This window comes from Haplochromis burtoni, unplaced genomic scaffold (genome assembly GCF_018398535.1).
Source record: "Haplochromis burtoni strain Fernald_Lab_line unplaced genomic scaffold, NCSU_Asbu1 Contig_38, whole genome shotgun sequence".
NCBI classification, from domain to species: Eukaryota; Metazoa; Chordata; class Actinopteri; order Cichliformes; family Cichlidae; genus Haplochromis; species Haplochromis burtoni.
Genome location: NW_024582399.1, coordinates 1,809,779 through 1,822,556, shown reverse-complemented (window position 1 = coordinate 1,822,556; position 12,778 = coordinate 1,809,779). Strand labels below are relative to the sequence as shown.

The 12,778-nt window shown below is 41.4% G+C and overlaps 1 protein-coding gene across 18 annotated transcripts in view; it reads left to right on the top strand.

Annotated features, from left to right (window-relative positions):
* The window catches only part of LOC102311757 (nck-associated protein 5), a 177,153-nt gene that overhangs the window by 140,934 nt on the left and 23,441 nt on the right, over positions 1 to 12,778 (top strand). For 17 of the 18 annotated variants that reach the window (XM_042219812.1, XM_005920166.3, XM_042219815.1 and 14 more), the window contains 5 exons: positions 2,303 to 2,407; positions 3,352 to 3,540; positions 3,858 to 7,426; positions 8,014 to 8,119; positions 10,083 to 10,170. In XM_042219812.1, the coding sequence (XP_042075746.1) occupies positions 2,303 to 2,407; positions 3,352 to 3,540; positions 3,858 to 7,426; positions 8,014 to 8,119; positions 10,083 to 10,170 (4,057 nt within the window). The remainder of the gene's footprint in view (positions 1 to 2,302; positions 2,408 to 3,351; positions 3,541 to 3,857; positions 7,427 to 8,013; positions 8,120 to 10,082; positions 10,171 to 12,778) is intronic. The other variant, XM_042219813.1, reaches the window with a different exon arrangement.

Below are 12,778 nucleotides of genomic sequence, written 5' to 3'. Positions count from 1 at the left end.
ACTATCACATATCGTAATAATAATAATACTAATTAGGCCGTTTATACTGCACAATAATTAAAACATGCTTAAGAGCAGTACAAGACAAAGTTTAGACACAGAAGCAGAGCTGTCACAAACCCGGGTACAGAATTACCCGAGTCCTAGCTGGCACAGGCTGATCACTTTGACCTCAGCAGCTCAATCGCCGTCTGTTCTTGGGAACAGTGGGATTGTGTTTAACAAACAGTTACAAACAATTTTACAGAACCTGAGACTGCACTGTATTTTGACAAAACGAAATGAACTCAAATTTTATTTTATCACGTTTAGTCCTGTAGAAGTTTCTAATAATTTGTTTTTCAGCAGTTTGTCGGCTTTTAAAAAGAAAAGTGAAAATTGCATATTTTTTATAAGACAAGAATTTGCTCTTTTGCTGTTAATGCCTTAAACACCACACATACATACTGTGATGTAGTATAGTATAATATATTAATATATAATAATATATAATATATTATAAATGTATATATATAATATATGTATATATAATATATATATGTAATATATAGTATATTAATATATAGAATGTATATGTATATATATATGTATATGTATATGTATATATATGTATATGTATATGTATATATATGTATATGTATATGTATATGTATATGTATATATATATATGTTATTAATATATGATATTTATTATTATATTATATATATATTGTGTTAAGAAGTGATACTGTACATTGAGCCCAAACTAGTACAACTGCACGATATTACTACTACTACTTTTGCCTTTATTTACTTTTGAAAGAATGTGATCTCCTAAGCTTTCCAGGGCACAGAGCAAACCCTTTATATTTATAAATCTGATGAGTGTTCGGCAAGATCATTTTAAAAGTTAAGTTTTGATCTGTAACAGGCAAAAAAAAGATAGAAATCCTCCCTGTAGCTTAACTGTTTTTGAACTCACTGAAACCTGAACACGTTAGAAAGAACTCTGTGCCAGCATCTAAAGCCGGATGCTTTTATAAATCTTACAAATAGTAAAGAATACGGTCCTTATACAGTCTGTTCAGAGGAAACATGGAAAATGGGCATCGATCTGTTTCCATGGCAAATTACCACCTTGTCGCTGATGGTACAAAAATCAGTCACGCTAACAGCTTATTCACAGGCTTTCTCTAATACAAAAAGCAGCTTTTCTTTTGGATTTTTTTTTGTCTGAAGTTGGAGTGAAAAATCCACAATGAATGCAACACAGGTTACTTGTTCTAAAGAGACAAAAGAAAGCAGGGAAGTTTTGGTGTCATTAGAAGTTGTGTATTTTTTCTTTTCACAAGTCGATATACACAGTCGGCAAAGAGGTTTATGGAAGTAAATAAAATGGAAACCATTTTTATTTTAAAACGTTCATGCCATTGAAGGAAAATTTGAGGAGATCATTTTCAAAGCTCAGTTTCCATTTACCGTGGGTGACTTTTGCTTTTATAACACCCAATTTATTTTCTTCAAGGGGTGCACAGCATGTGAGTCGCCACTTACTTTAATGGTAGAAACTGAATTTTAAAAAAAAAAAACAAAAACAAAAGAAAACAAAGCGACCAGTGCGTAGAAGCACATGCATATACTCCCTAAGTGAGCATTAGTTCTACCCTTGGCAGGAAATGCAGCACAAGATCAAGTGTTCTGTTCCTGCAGATTTCTAGTTTAAGTTAATTTGAGCTCAGGGAATCCAGTGTAATTAAGTTCTGGGATTAATATGTGGAAATGTATTTGGTTTTGTATCCTTCCCTCTTAAGCATGAGAGTGAAATAACAGAAGAGACTAGCACAAATAAAAAAGGGGAAAAAAATCAAAGCAATCCCAAACTCCCTGATGCAATTATTTCCTATTCACATTATTTTTTTATTTTTTTTCTGGACGATGACATTAATGACTTTGAGAGAGAGAGGGATGAATCGGGGCTCCGTTTGGCACCAGTGGAGGGAATCAGATAGGTAAAAATATTGCTCCGCCTCAGCCTACTGTGCAGTTGTTTGAGATTTTCAAAAATGAACTCAAATGATTACTTTGTTTAATTGCTTTCTTTTAATATTTGTCATTCGAGGGAGATTTAGACAATACTCAGATCAAAATCCTCACGCCCAGCTGAGATGCTACAAAAAGGAATTTCAGGCTATGCTGTGCGCCGCATAAAGTACTGATAAAGATCTTCATACCAATTATGCTCTTCTGTCATCTCAGATGCTCCTCTTGAGATCCCCCAAAGTCAAAAATTCATCTTTGCGTGTACTTCCCGTTTGACTTTCAGAAACTCCACTCTCGGATCATGGATCTGTCTGCAGCAGATTTGCTCCTGGAGCCAGAGAGAAGCAAGGCTTTCCTACTTTCCAGGAATACAGACTCCCCCTCTAATGTAAGCCTAATGGGAAACATTAAATGTACTTTTTTTCCCCTACCCATATAACTCATCCAAGTGTTGCAGCACAACTATACCCCCGTCTCCCATCAAGAAATCATTCCAAGATATTAAAATACAGATCTAAAATCCAAATGCGTGACCCCTCCTGTGCTCTCAGCAGGAAAAGCCAGCAGTATCACTTGGCACTAAGAGGGATATATCCTTGTCATATTACCAGAAAACCATCGATTGAGACTCGTCTTCAGTAAAAATGACTCCACAGGACACTCTGGAACATTAATCATCTTATATATTATGCATTAAGGCCCGAAAATGAGTTTGCTCCATTTCCTTTGGCCTTTTACCCCTCTGAGGATGCCACCTGATAAACCCTAATGCGTGCCATCAGAGCAGAAAAAGAAAATGAAATAATAATGGCTGAAAAGCGAATTATGAATCATCTTGTAATCAGGATGAGCCAAACCTCTACATATCCTTAAATAAGCCGTGTTAAGTGACACGGCTTATATCTCACGAATGTGAGATTAGAGAATTGAAAACTGTGCCATGGATGTATCAGATTCCTCATCTTAAACTCCACTGTCATTGTCAGATTGTCTTCAGGGAAATGCTAATTGGACAAACATCTGCCGCGGTGTGGTGACTGCACACGAAAGATGATTGATATCGGTATTTCTTTAAGTTTGAAAAGTGCAGTACATCGACAATTTAGTCGACTTTTCTGTGATATTTGATTGGGTGTCTCAAGGTTTTCTTCAATACCTTTCATCACAAAATCAACAGCATGATGGCAATTAGATATGCAGCAGTACCCAACACATAAACACTTTTGATGTCTAGTCGGACTAAAGGAAAGATTATGTAACTCACAAACATTGTTTAGCGGCCATGTAAGTGACTCCATCTTAATGCTATGTCGCCTCTTTTCTGTGTCATAGGAGGTTCAGTTGAATGGAAAAGCAGGTCTCCCTGTGGCCAAATGTCTGAGCCAGCTGAGCCTGACAGTGCCAGCCCCCGTGTACCCACGCAGCAGCTGTAGCAGCAGTGAGCTGTCGCTGTCGAGCGCGTGCAGTGAATTCTCCAGCGGCTCGTACACCTGGAATGATGGACGCTCCTGTGGGAAAATGGTAAACCACCTCGCTCATCAGGCTCATTAGGGGTGCTTTAGTCTTTATTTCGAGACCTTAATTAATCCCACAACCTTCATGCATGAGTTTGCTGATTATGTTTCCAATTGGAGTTTAAAGCTTCTGAGAAAATGTGGGATTTCATATTTAAAGACAGTCCTGCACCATCCTAATTCCAAGCATTTAAAATATGTGGTGGAATAAAAATAGCTTGCACGCAAAAGCCAACATTCTCAGTTCTATTGCTTTACGTACTAAAAAATATGTGTTCTTACTACACAGAGACTGACTCTGCCTCCTTTCTCTTTCCCAATTAGTCATCTCTGACGTGGGAGAAGAGGCTGAGTTTGGGTTCGTCAGCCCCTAGTAATATCTGTGCTGCTCAGGAGGAGCACCTCCCCACAAGACGTAAGGAGAGCCACATACTGGAAGGACTGAGAAAGCTCCAAAGGAGGAAACACAGGAGCTCCTCCTGTTCCTCCAAGGTCTCCAAGTCAGGCTACAAAGACTGCATGAACTCCAATGAGGGCATCTACTCACTGGGCATCAAGAGTAGCAGTAAAGGGGTGTCTAGGCCTACCCATGTGGGGAGAACTGCTCAGGGAAAAAAATTCGCTTATGATTCTGATGATGCAGATGATGAACTGGCACATTCTAGTTGTAGAGATAACATCCCCACCAAGGACAACTGGTTTCACTGTAAGAAGCTCTCACACAGCATCTCAGACAGTTTATGTAGCTGGGAGGGAACGCAAGAAAGCGGAGGTGACACTATCTCAAGTCCTGTGGCTACTAAACACCCTTCTGGGTATGACTCAAAGGAGCAGCCTGAAAGACTCATGAGTTTTATTAACAGCCTTCTCCCTGAACGAGGGCGGATATCAGCTTTTACGAGACCATCGAAGCTGCACCTCACCCCTACTGAACCAGAAGTTCCCCGTCTGTCTGATGCGGATGATCTGGAGGAGTTAAAGTCTGAGTCAAGTGACATCCGAATGTCCTTTAGCCAGCCACCAGAGCAAGCCGAGAGGGACTCGAAGAGGTTGTCAAGAGATGCTGCCAAGCTGATTACACAGCAGTGCTTGCGGAGAGACCAGGTTCGTACCCAGTCTGCAGATGGAAGACCCAGGCCTTTCAGCCTGATTAAGGAGCCCAAAGTGGCCAAATGCACCCAATCTGAGGAGAGCGTGTTGGCAATATTTGATGCAGAAGGAGAGCCTATTGAACTTTGTGCAGAGAAACTTGCAGCAGCTGCTGGGACTCAAAAAGACATTCAGGGTAGCAAAGTAGTTCCTGACTACACAAAACTGGTGCCCCAAGAGAGGCCAACAAAGCAGAAACCCTCAAAATCAAGAAACTACAGTGTTCTTGAGTCTCCAGAGAAGCCGTCTGAATATCAGATCAGGACCCACAAGCCAAGGGAGCAAAGCAGTAGCAGGGAGGGAAGTGCAGAGAGGCTATCAATGCAGCTGACTCCACAACGGAAACTTATCAAACCACCAAGCAACCGAGCTAGTAAAGGCCTTTCCATCCCTCCCATGAATGATGCTGCTTGTTCCACTAAGTACAGTAGTTCAAAGATACCTGGTAGTAATAAACCTTCAGGATCCCCACTGAGATTATCTAAGGGCTCTGCCACTGAACCAAGTAACAGCGTGAACTCAGGACCCCCTGGGCAGGAGAAGTCCCCCTCCTCTCCGACAGTTAAAATGTCCAGATTCATCAAGACACCAGGAACCTGTATTCAAAGCCCAAAAGCGGTGAACTCAAAGCTCCCCAGCAGGGCCGAATGGAATAAGGGCGCCTCATCGAGTTCCCCTCACCTCTCAAGGAGACACCTGGAGTATGCTGACAATGGCGAACAGCCAACCAGAGACAAACACTGTGAAAACAGCAAAAATAAACTCAGGTCCCCCTCTCCTCCCCCTCCCCCGGGCCGCACCACCTCTTTACTGATCAGACCAAATTACGAGGGGTCGCCAACCACTGTGAGGGGTCCACCCCCAAGTTACCACACCTCACTTTTACCAAATATGCAATCAACGCTACCCATCAAGGATAAAGACTGTTTAGACTTGGATGCAGGCTACGGGACTGCACTTGCACCTCAGAAACTGGTTGACAAAACCAGTCAGCACCTTCAAAAGTCCCCTGCCATGACTAAGACACCTGCTAAAGGCGATTCCAAGCGGATGACCACGAAAGACTACCTCCCTTCTGCAAACTCAGGGTGTGCTCGAGAACCTGAAACCGCACCTAAAACCTCGAAGAATGTCCCTCCTCCCTACAGTGCCCTCAGAGGGTCCTCATTTCAGAACTCACCTGCAAGCAAAAAAGGATCTGCTAATAAAAATGTCCATCAGTCAGTGCAGAAGACCTCTATTAGTTTACCTGTTTCACTTCAGGACACACCTCAAGGTCAGGCAGAGCCACAAACTGGCAAAGCTTTAGACAGCTCTATTATTATGTCCCCTAACCTAGCAGAAAAAGCCTCAAACACTCGCATCCCAATGGGCTTTAAGGCATTTTTAAAGTCTCCTCCTAGCCATAAAAATAGTCCCTCTATACCAGGCAAACAAGAGAAAGATCATATCAACTCAGTCTCCAAGGAGACTGTGACTTCAAATGCTTCTGCCCAGTGTGACAACTTGCAGACAGAGTACAATATTGATTCGCCATCCAAGATGTCTGTTACAGAGGGGAAAGGTGAAGTCCAGTGTAGGTTACTGGAAGAAGAATTACAAGCTCTCATGGTGCCAGAGGAAGGGGGTGTTTGTGATAATGGGAAAAGGAGTAGTCAGCTTTTTGGCAGATCCATATCTATTGCTGCCAAACCTCATTTAAAGCCAGCGTTAGGGATGAACGGGGCAAAAGCTCGTAGCCAGAGTTTCAGCACCAACTACATTGAAAAACCAAGCATCAATTCCTTAGATGGGCCGGGAAAAATCAGAACTCAGATCATTACCAACTCAGGTGAAAGGGGGAACTCTCTGTCACGACAGAGTTCCTTAGAAGCGACCTGTGCTGGGTTAGCAGAGAGCCCTGTTCATTCTCCAAGGACAAGACTTAGCCACTATGGAGGCATGACAGGGTCAAATAGTCACGGCATCCTCCCTGACAAAGCTTTCAAATCGGGTTCTAAAGTTGAGGGGTCACAGGGCACAGGGAAGGGGGAGGCAGTCATGTCACCTTCTCACAAAGTGGTTCGTAGTTTACCCATCAGTGATCGGACTGGTTTAAACATCCGTAAGCCATCGAAGGTTGCCTCTCATCCACAGTTTCATCCTCCGTCCTCTTGTGTCTACGGCTTGGAAAATCCAGTTAGAGAGACAGAAGACAAAGCAGCATTCCCTAATGAAGCAGACTTCAGCAGGGAAGTCAAAACCCAGGCGGACTCCCCAAACAAACACCCAGATATGGAGGAGAAAAAAATCAGCCCAACAGTCACCACTATTGAAGAGAAAGTCATGATGGGAATTGAGGAGAACGTGCAGAAATGTCAAGAACAGGAGAAAGTCGCTGCCACCGAGGCCAAACAGAAGACGGGTCCCTCTCTGGCAAACTGGTTCGGCCTCCGTAAGAGCAAACTTCCAGCTCTGAGTATTAAAAAAGCCGACTCTCCCAAGGGAAAAGAGGAGAAGAAAGAGCTGAAGATCGGATCAGTTCTTGGAGGCAAACAGATGAAGTCTGACAAGAAGAAGGATAAGAAGAAAAATGATAATCAGCAGAAAGAAAGCCAGGAGGTGCAGGGTCTGTCTGAGATGAACAACAAGCTTAGCTCCATTATGGACCACTGCAACAATCAGATGGGTCAGATTGCCAGTCAGATCCAGTGCACGACGGCCTTTATTGGAAAAGACCAGTTCGTGAAAGAGCTTCTTGGCAGGTGAGTTAGCAACACCTTTGTCATTAAGAAAATCAAGTATTATTATCCTAATTGATCGGATGCTGTGCTGATTATTTCCTGTCACCGAGCTTTCTCAGAGATGCCTTTCTACCAAGTGAATCAACGATTCAGAAGCAAAGTAGTAGCTCTATTACATTAAACATGAGCAATCCCTACATTAAGCTTGTGTGTTCAGAGAAACACAAACAGCAGCTGTCTGTTTGAGGTGTGACTCTTCACTAGTGAGCATAAACAGTTTGGGGATCAGACACATAGTCAGCAACACTCAGGATTATTGTGTGTTTAAGCCACAGTCATCTACTCTCTTTGCTCATTTTCCTCTTCAAAAACCCAGCTGACAGATTTCAAACACTTGTGAGGTACCACTTCATGCAGGTTGTTAACCGTGCGATGACATTTCCATGTGTGTCTGTGTGCGTGCACACATGTGTTTACCTGCGCGTTCATGAAGCGAAAGAGTGGGTCAACGCAATTTATCAGGAGTCTCGCTTTCTACCTGGTGAGTTGATAAAGGAAGTACTCGGCACACAGACATGAAAAACAGATCAAATCTTATTTCCTGACAGGACCGCTGTGAAGGGCAACTCCGTGGCCACATCGCCGCCTGGGATCTCCACGCCCAAAAAACACAGCGAAACGAAGGGAGATATGGAGATCTGTTCAGATACTGCTGTAAGTAGACAAACATGCACTGCGGACTTTGTTACAGTTTTTGGGGCAAGCTTGTTTGCAGTGCACGCATACGTGCAAAATTCCCATAGGTTTTCACACTTGTACAGTATGAACATGTTCACAAACAGATCCACAACACCTCTGCCTCTTCACCATCACATCCCCTGAAGGCTCAATATTGATTCGCATTGTGTTCTGACTCAGCCTACAATTCATCGCCTACTTTTTTTATTATCAAACCCAATCCTGTGTTGTTGTTGTCTCCACAAAGCTGAAGGTTTTTAAGCTATATCTCGCATAGAGGCAGCCATCAGGCTGTGGATGTAGTACAGACTTAAATTAGGCTCCTATCAGCTGTTTGATTTTGTAAATCATATCAGTGCACTTTGTAAGCAAAATGCTAAAATCTTGACCTTGTGGGTTTATTCTTTATTACCTGTCAGTCAAAATGCCAAAATATGACGGAGAGCCTGAGAGCTTGAGAGCGACTGAAAGAAGGGAGACAGCAATAATAAAAGAAACTGAAAGGAGCAGTCTGAACAGGGGGAAAGAATGACAGTCTCACCGCATAATGTAGGAAATTTAATCCAGATGATGTGAAATTTTGATAACATGGAGGAGCCCCTTATCGCAGACACTCAATTTGACAAAAGAGCCATTTAATACCATCCTCCAAGCTTTCCGTCTATCTTCTCCCCACAGAAATACAACAAAAGAGCCACACTTTATGACCTACAAGCTCCTTTTACACCACCCCCAAAACCACATTTTTAAAATAACCTAATTAAAGTATGGCAGAAAGTCTGTGACAATTACCTTACTTCTTTCTGAACAAAACTTTCAACACATTTCACAAAGCCAGAAGCTTGTCCAGTCCTCTGGAAAGTCATATAGTACGTGAATCGGTTTAACCGATCCTTTTCATCCACAATTTTCTTTTGCACATTACCTAAAAGAAAGCCTTTTAAATTGATAAATGTTAACAGCTTATACAAACAAAGCTGCATCTATACGGTCTAATATATCCAGAAGGTATCCTGGGGTATGTGGACAGCTTAGCTCAACTCATCTAAAAGAAAAAAATAATTAATTGATAAGCAATAGAAATGTAACTATAAACATGTATAGGGATTTGGATTGTGTAAGTAATAAAAAATTAAGAAAAGGCATGTCAAAATACCTGGATAAATGTTGGCATAAGCAAGAGAAATTTTTTTGCAGGAAAGTCACAGTAGCTCGCTAAAATTAGGGTTAAAAAGGGAGAAATTATGACCTAACAGCATACCTATCAAATAAAAATTTAGATGAAGAAATGAAAGAGCAATAAAACTTGCACCATCTAGCTAAAACTAGCTTAAACCATTACACAATCTAGCTAGAAATATGAATCATTTTAAATTATTAGCAAATTATTAGCAAAATAAGAATAGATGAACAAACTGTCAGTCATCTAATAGTTGGGATATTTCACTAGTTCTGCAGTTATACTAGTCATACTATACTAAAATTATTCAAAGCACGGGCTTTCACTGTTATTTCAAAGTTGGGGACCACTCCCAGTAAATGTATGCCAATCTGTCTGAGAGTGATTGCAGGCAATCTGAGCTAGACTCGGATTGTTTGGAGAGCGGTTGCTGCAACATCTTGCAATCAGTTGACCAATGTGAAAAAATTCAGGGCAGTTACTGAGCAACCACTGATTTTCTCTGTTCAAGCAAGAAGGTTTCTGTCCTATTTGTACTGTGGTGTGACTGAATTTAATTGCTATGATTGGTTACTAAGCTGAAAGTGTTTCCAGTTTAAAATAATTTTCAAATAAACGTGTTTGAACTTGAAAAGTGGGGATGATGAGGTGTTCTCAGGTCTATCTGACAAACCTTTAAGGGTGTGTCAGAAAAAAGGTTTAAAATCTCTGCTTTACGTCATAACTTTGTCACTAACATGGAGTTTGTTCATTTTCTAGACCCTCATAATGACAGAGAAGATCAACCTAAAGGCTGAAAATGTAGAGGGACACATCCCAGACGCAGCTTGTCAAGACCACATGTTAGGTGAGTCTATGAGTTACTTTTCAGCTTTCACTAAAGGCAGTTTAAAAGAACAATATCTTTCCTCTTCTCTGATTTGAGTTGTTACTTTGCCTAAACTTCACGTCTTCTCTTCTCTGGGTTTCATATTCTATCTGCAAGTGTTTATCTCACTGAGTACAGGTTTTCATTTGGCTTAAACCTGTCAAAAATCAACCGGTGCAACAAAGCATTAACACATTTTTACAGTTGCAATTTCCTGATGTGACTGACAACTCAATTCCGTCGCCAACTGATTCCCCTCACTGCCAGACTCACCATTACTGTGGGGAAATAGCAGCGGTTGCAAACGGCACGTTGACAGTCTGTTCAGGTGATTGACGTGCAGCCGGGTGATGTTTCACAATGCCTGAGCAGCTAAAGAAGTGAAAAAATAAATGCATCAAACAATTGTGAGATGAGATGATGAGTGTTATTACTGCAGAGCGACAAACTTACATTGTAGATTGTAGCTCGGTGAGGGGAAGGAGGGGGTGTAGGTGCTGTTTACTGGATGTGGAGTGCACCGTGTTCATTACTCGGCTGTCACTCACCGGGTTATTGACAAATTGTTTCACAGATTCATCTCAAAGTACATAATGGCATGCTTCTTGAAATGTAGCTCTATTGCAGGTGTGAATTTAGATTTGCTGATAGCAGGGTAGCGATTTTGTTTTTTCTCTTAGTTTTATTAAAATAAATTAGATGGGTTATAACCCCAGCCAGTTTGTTTCGGAGGGAAAAGAGGGGTGTGCAGATAAGTCAGAATCATTATTTTATTTGTTCCTTCATTGCCAAAACTTGGGAGAACACTAAAAATGTAAATAAAATAGCTTATTCTGATGGCAAATGGTTAGGATGGCTGTACTATCAAACCATTTCGTGCTTTATATGTGCTATAACTGTAAGAGAGAAGAAATCGAAAATAATAAAAGATGTAAGTGAAGTAAAGGTAAGAACAGTATCGCAAATAAAACTTCAAATAAAATAAATAGTATATTCTAAAATCTCAGAAACGCTACAGGGAGCTGAAAACCACTAAAAATGTGTCCTTCTTAGAAGCCGAGTTGGAGCTGCCACTTAGAGCAGCTGTCTGAGGATGCAAAAGACCCGAGGGCCAACCTGTACATGCATGTTAAAAATAGAATTGCAGGACAGCGTGTACTGCATGTAAAAGAGGTCACTTAAGGTGATGAAATTCCTGACTCTGTGATTCCTTTTAGACAGGGCAAAGCCCTATGGGTACTTTTTTCAAGCATGTAACTTAAGAATTTTTGTGTCATTTTCAGCTGTGATAGGTAGGAGTTTTCAGAGAATGAAAACCTCCAAAAACCAACTAGCCACCAGACACAGCTGGTGAACATACACTGACCGGACACTTTATTAACTACCCACTGCTAGTAAAAGTATTGGACCCTCTTCTTCAAAACTGTTTCAATTTTTCATGGCACAGATTCAACGAGGTGCAACATTCCTCAGACTTTTCTGCCCATATTGACATGATAGCGTCACATAGTTTCTGCAGATTTGTCAGCTTGCACATCCATGTGAATGGGCTTTTAGTTGCTTAAGCTCTGGCGACTGTGGTAATCTTTTGAGTACAGTGAACTTTTTGTCATGTTCAAGAAACCAGTTTTATTTGAGTTTTGCAACAAGGCACCAATGACAACTATGCCATGTTTAAAGACACACCTTACTTTACCATTGTGATGCTCCTGAAAGGATAAGAATCTTTGATTGCTGCTGCTAGCACAGACAGCTTAAATAAACAAGCCACAATGTACCGGCTGTACACTGAACAAAATGTTTTTGTTACATTATTACAGTGTGCACACCCCAGTGGCCTAATGGATAAGGCACTAGTTTCCTATGCTAGGGATTTTGGGATTGTGGGTTAAAGTCTCATCTGGGGTGAGTTCCAGCAGTGGACTTTTATGAAAGTTGGCTCGCCAACGACTGCTCAGAGTCGTGGTTTTGTAAATTCTAGTATTGGGTTAGACCCCCTTTTGCCTTCTGATCAGTCTTAATTCTTCATGGCATAGATTCAACAAGTTGAGATTATCTGAGTTTTGTGATGACTATGTGTTATCCTGCAGTCATCAGAAGATAGGTGCACTGTGGTTTTAAAAGGATGGACACGTTCAAGCTCAGTTGGTACTTAGAGCCCAAAGTTTTCCATTTTGTTTACACCAAATTCTGAATGGCGTGGCAGAAATCGAGACTGATCAGACAACAAAACATCCAATAATCTGTTGTCTTGTTTTGGTGAGCCTGTGTGAATTGTAGTCCCAGTTTCCTGCTCTTAGCTGACAGGAGCAGCACCCAACGTTAGGGATGGGTATCGAAAACCGGTTCTTGTTGAGAACCGGTTCCCACTGTTTCAATTCCTTGGAATTCTTTGCCATTTTTGCAAACGATTCCCTTATCAATTCCAGTCGCCCTGAATGACGTCACCACGTTGCGGAGCGTCATTTACCTGGCAGGAAACATGGCGGCTCAAACGCTCAAAAGTTTGGTCATACTTTACGAGAACGGATGACAACTGGGCAACTTGCAATACTTGCAAAGTAGATATTTCATTTAAGGGAGGAAA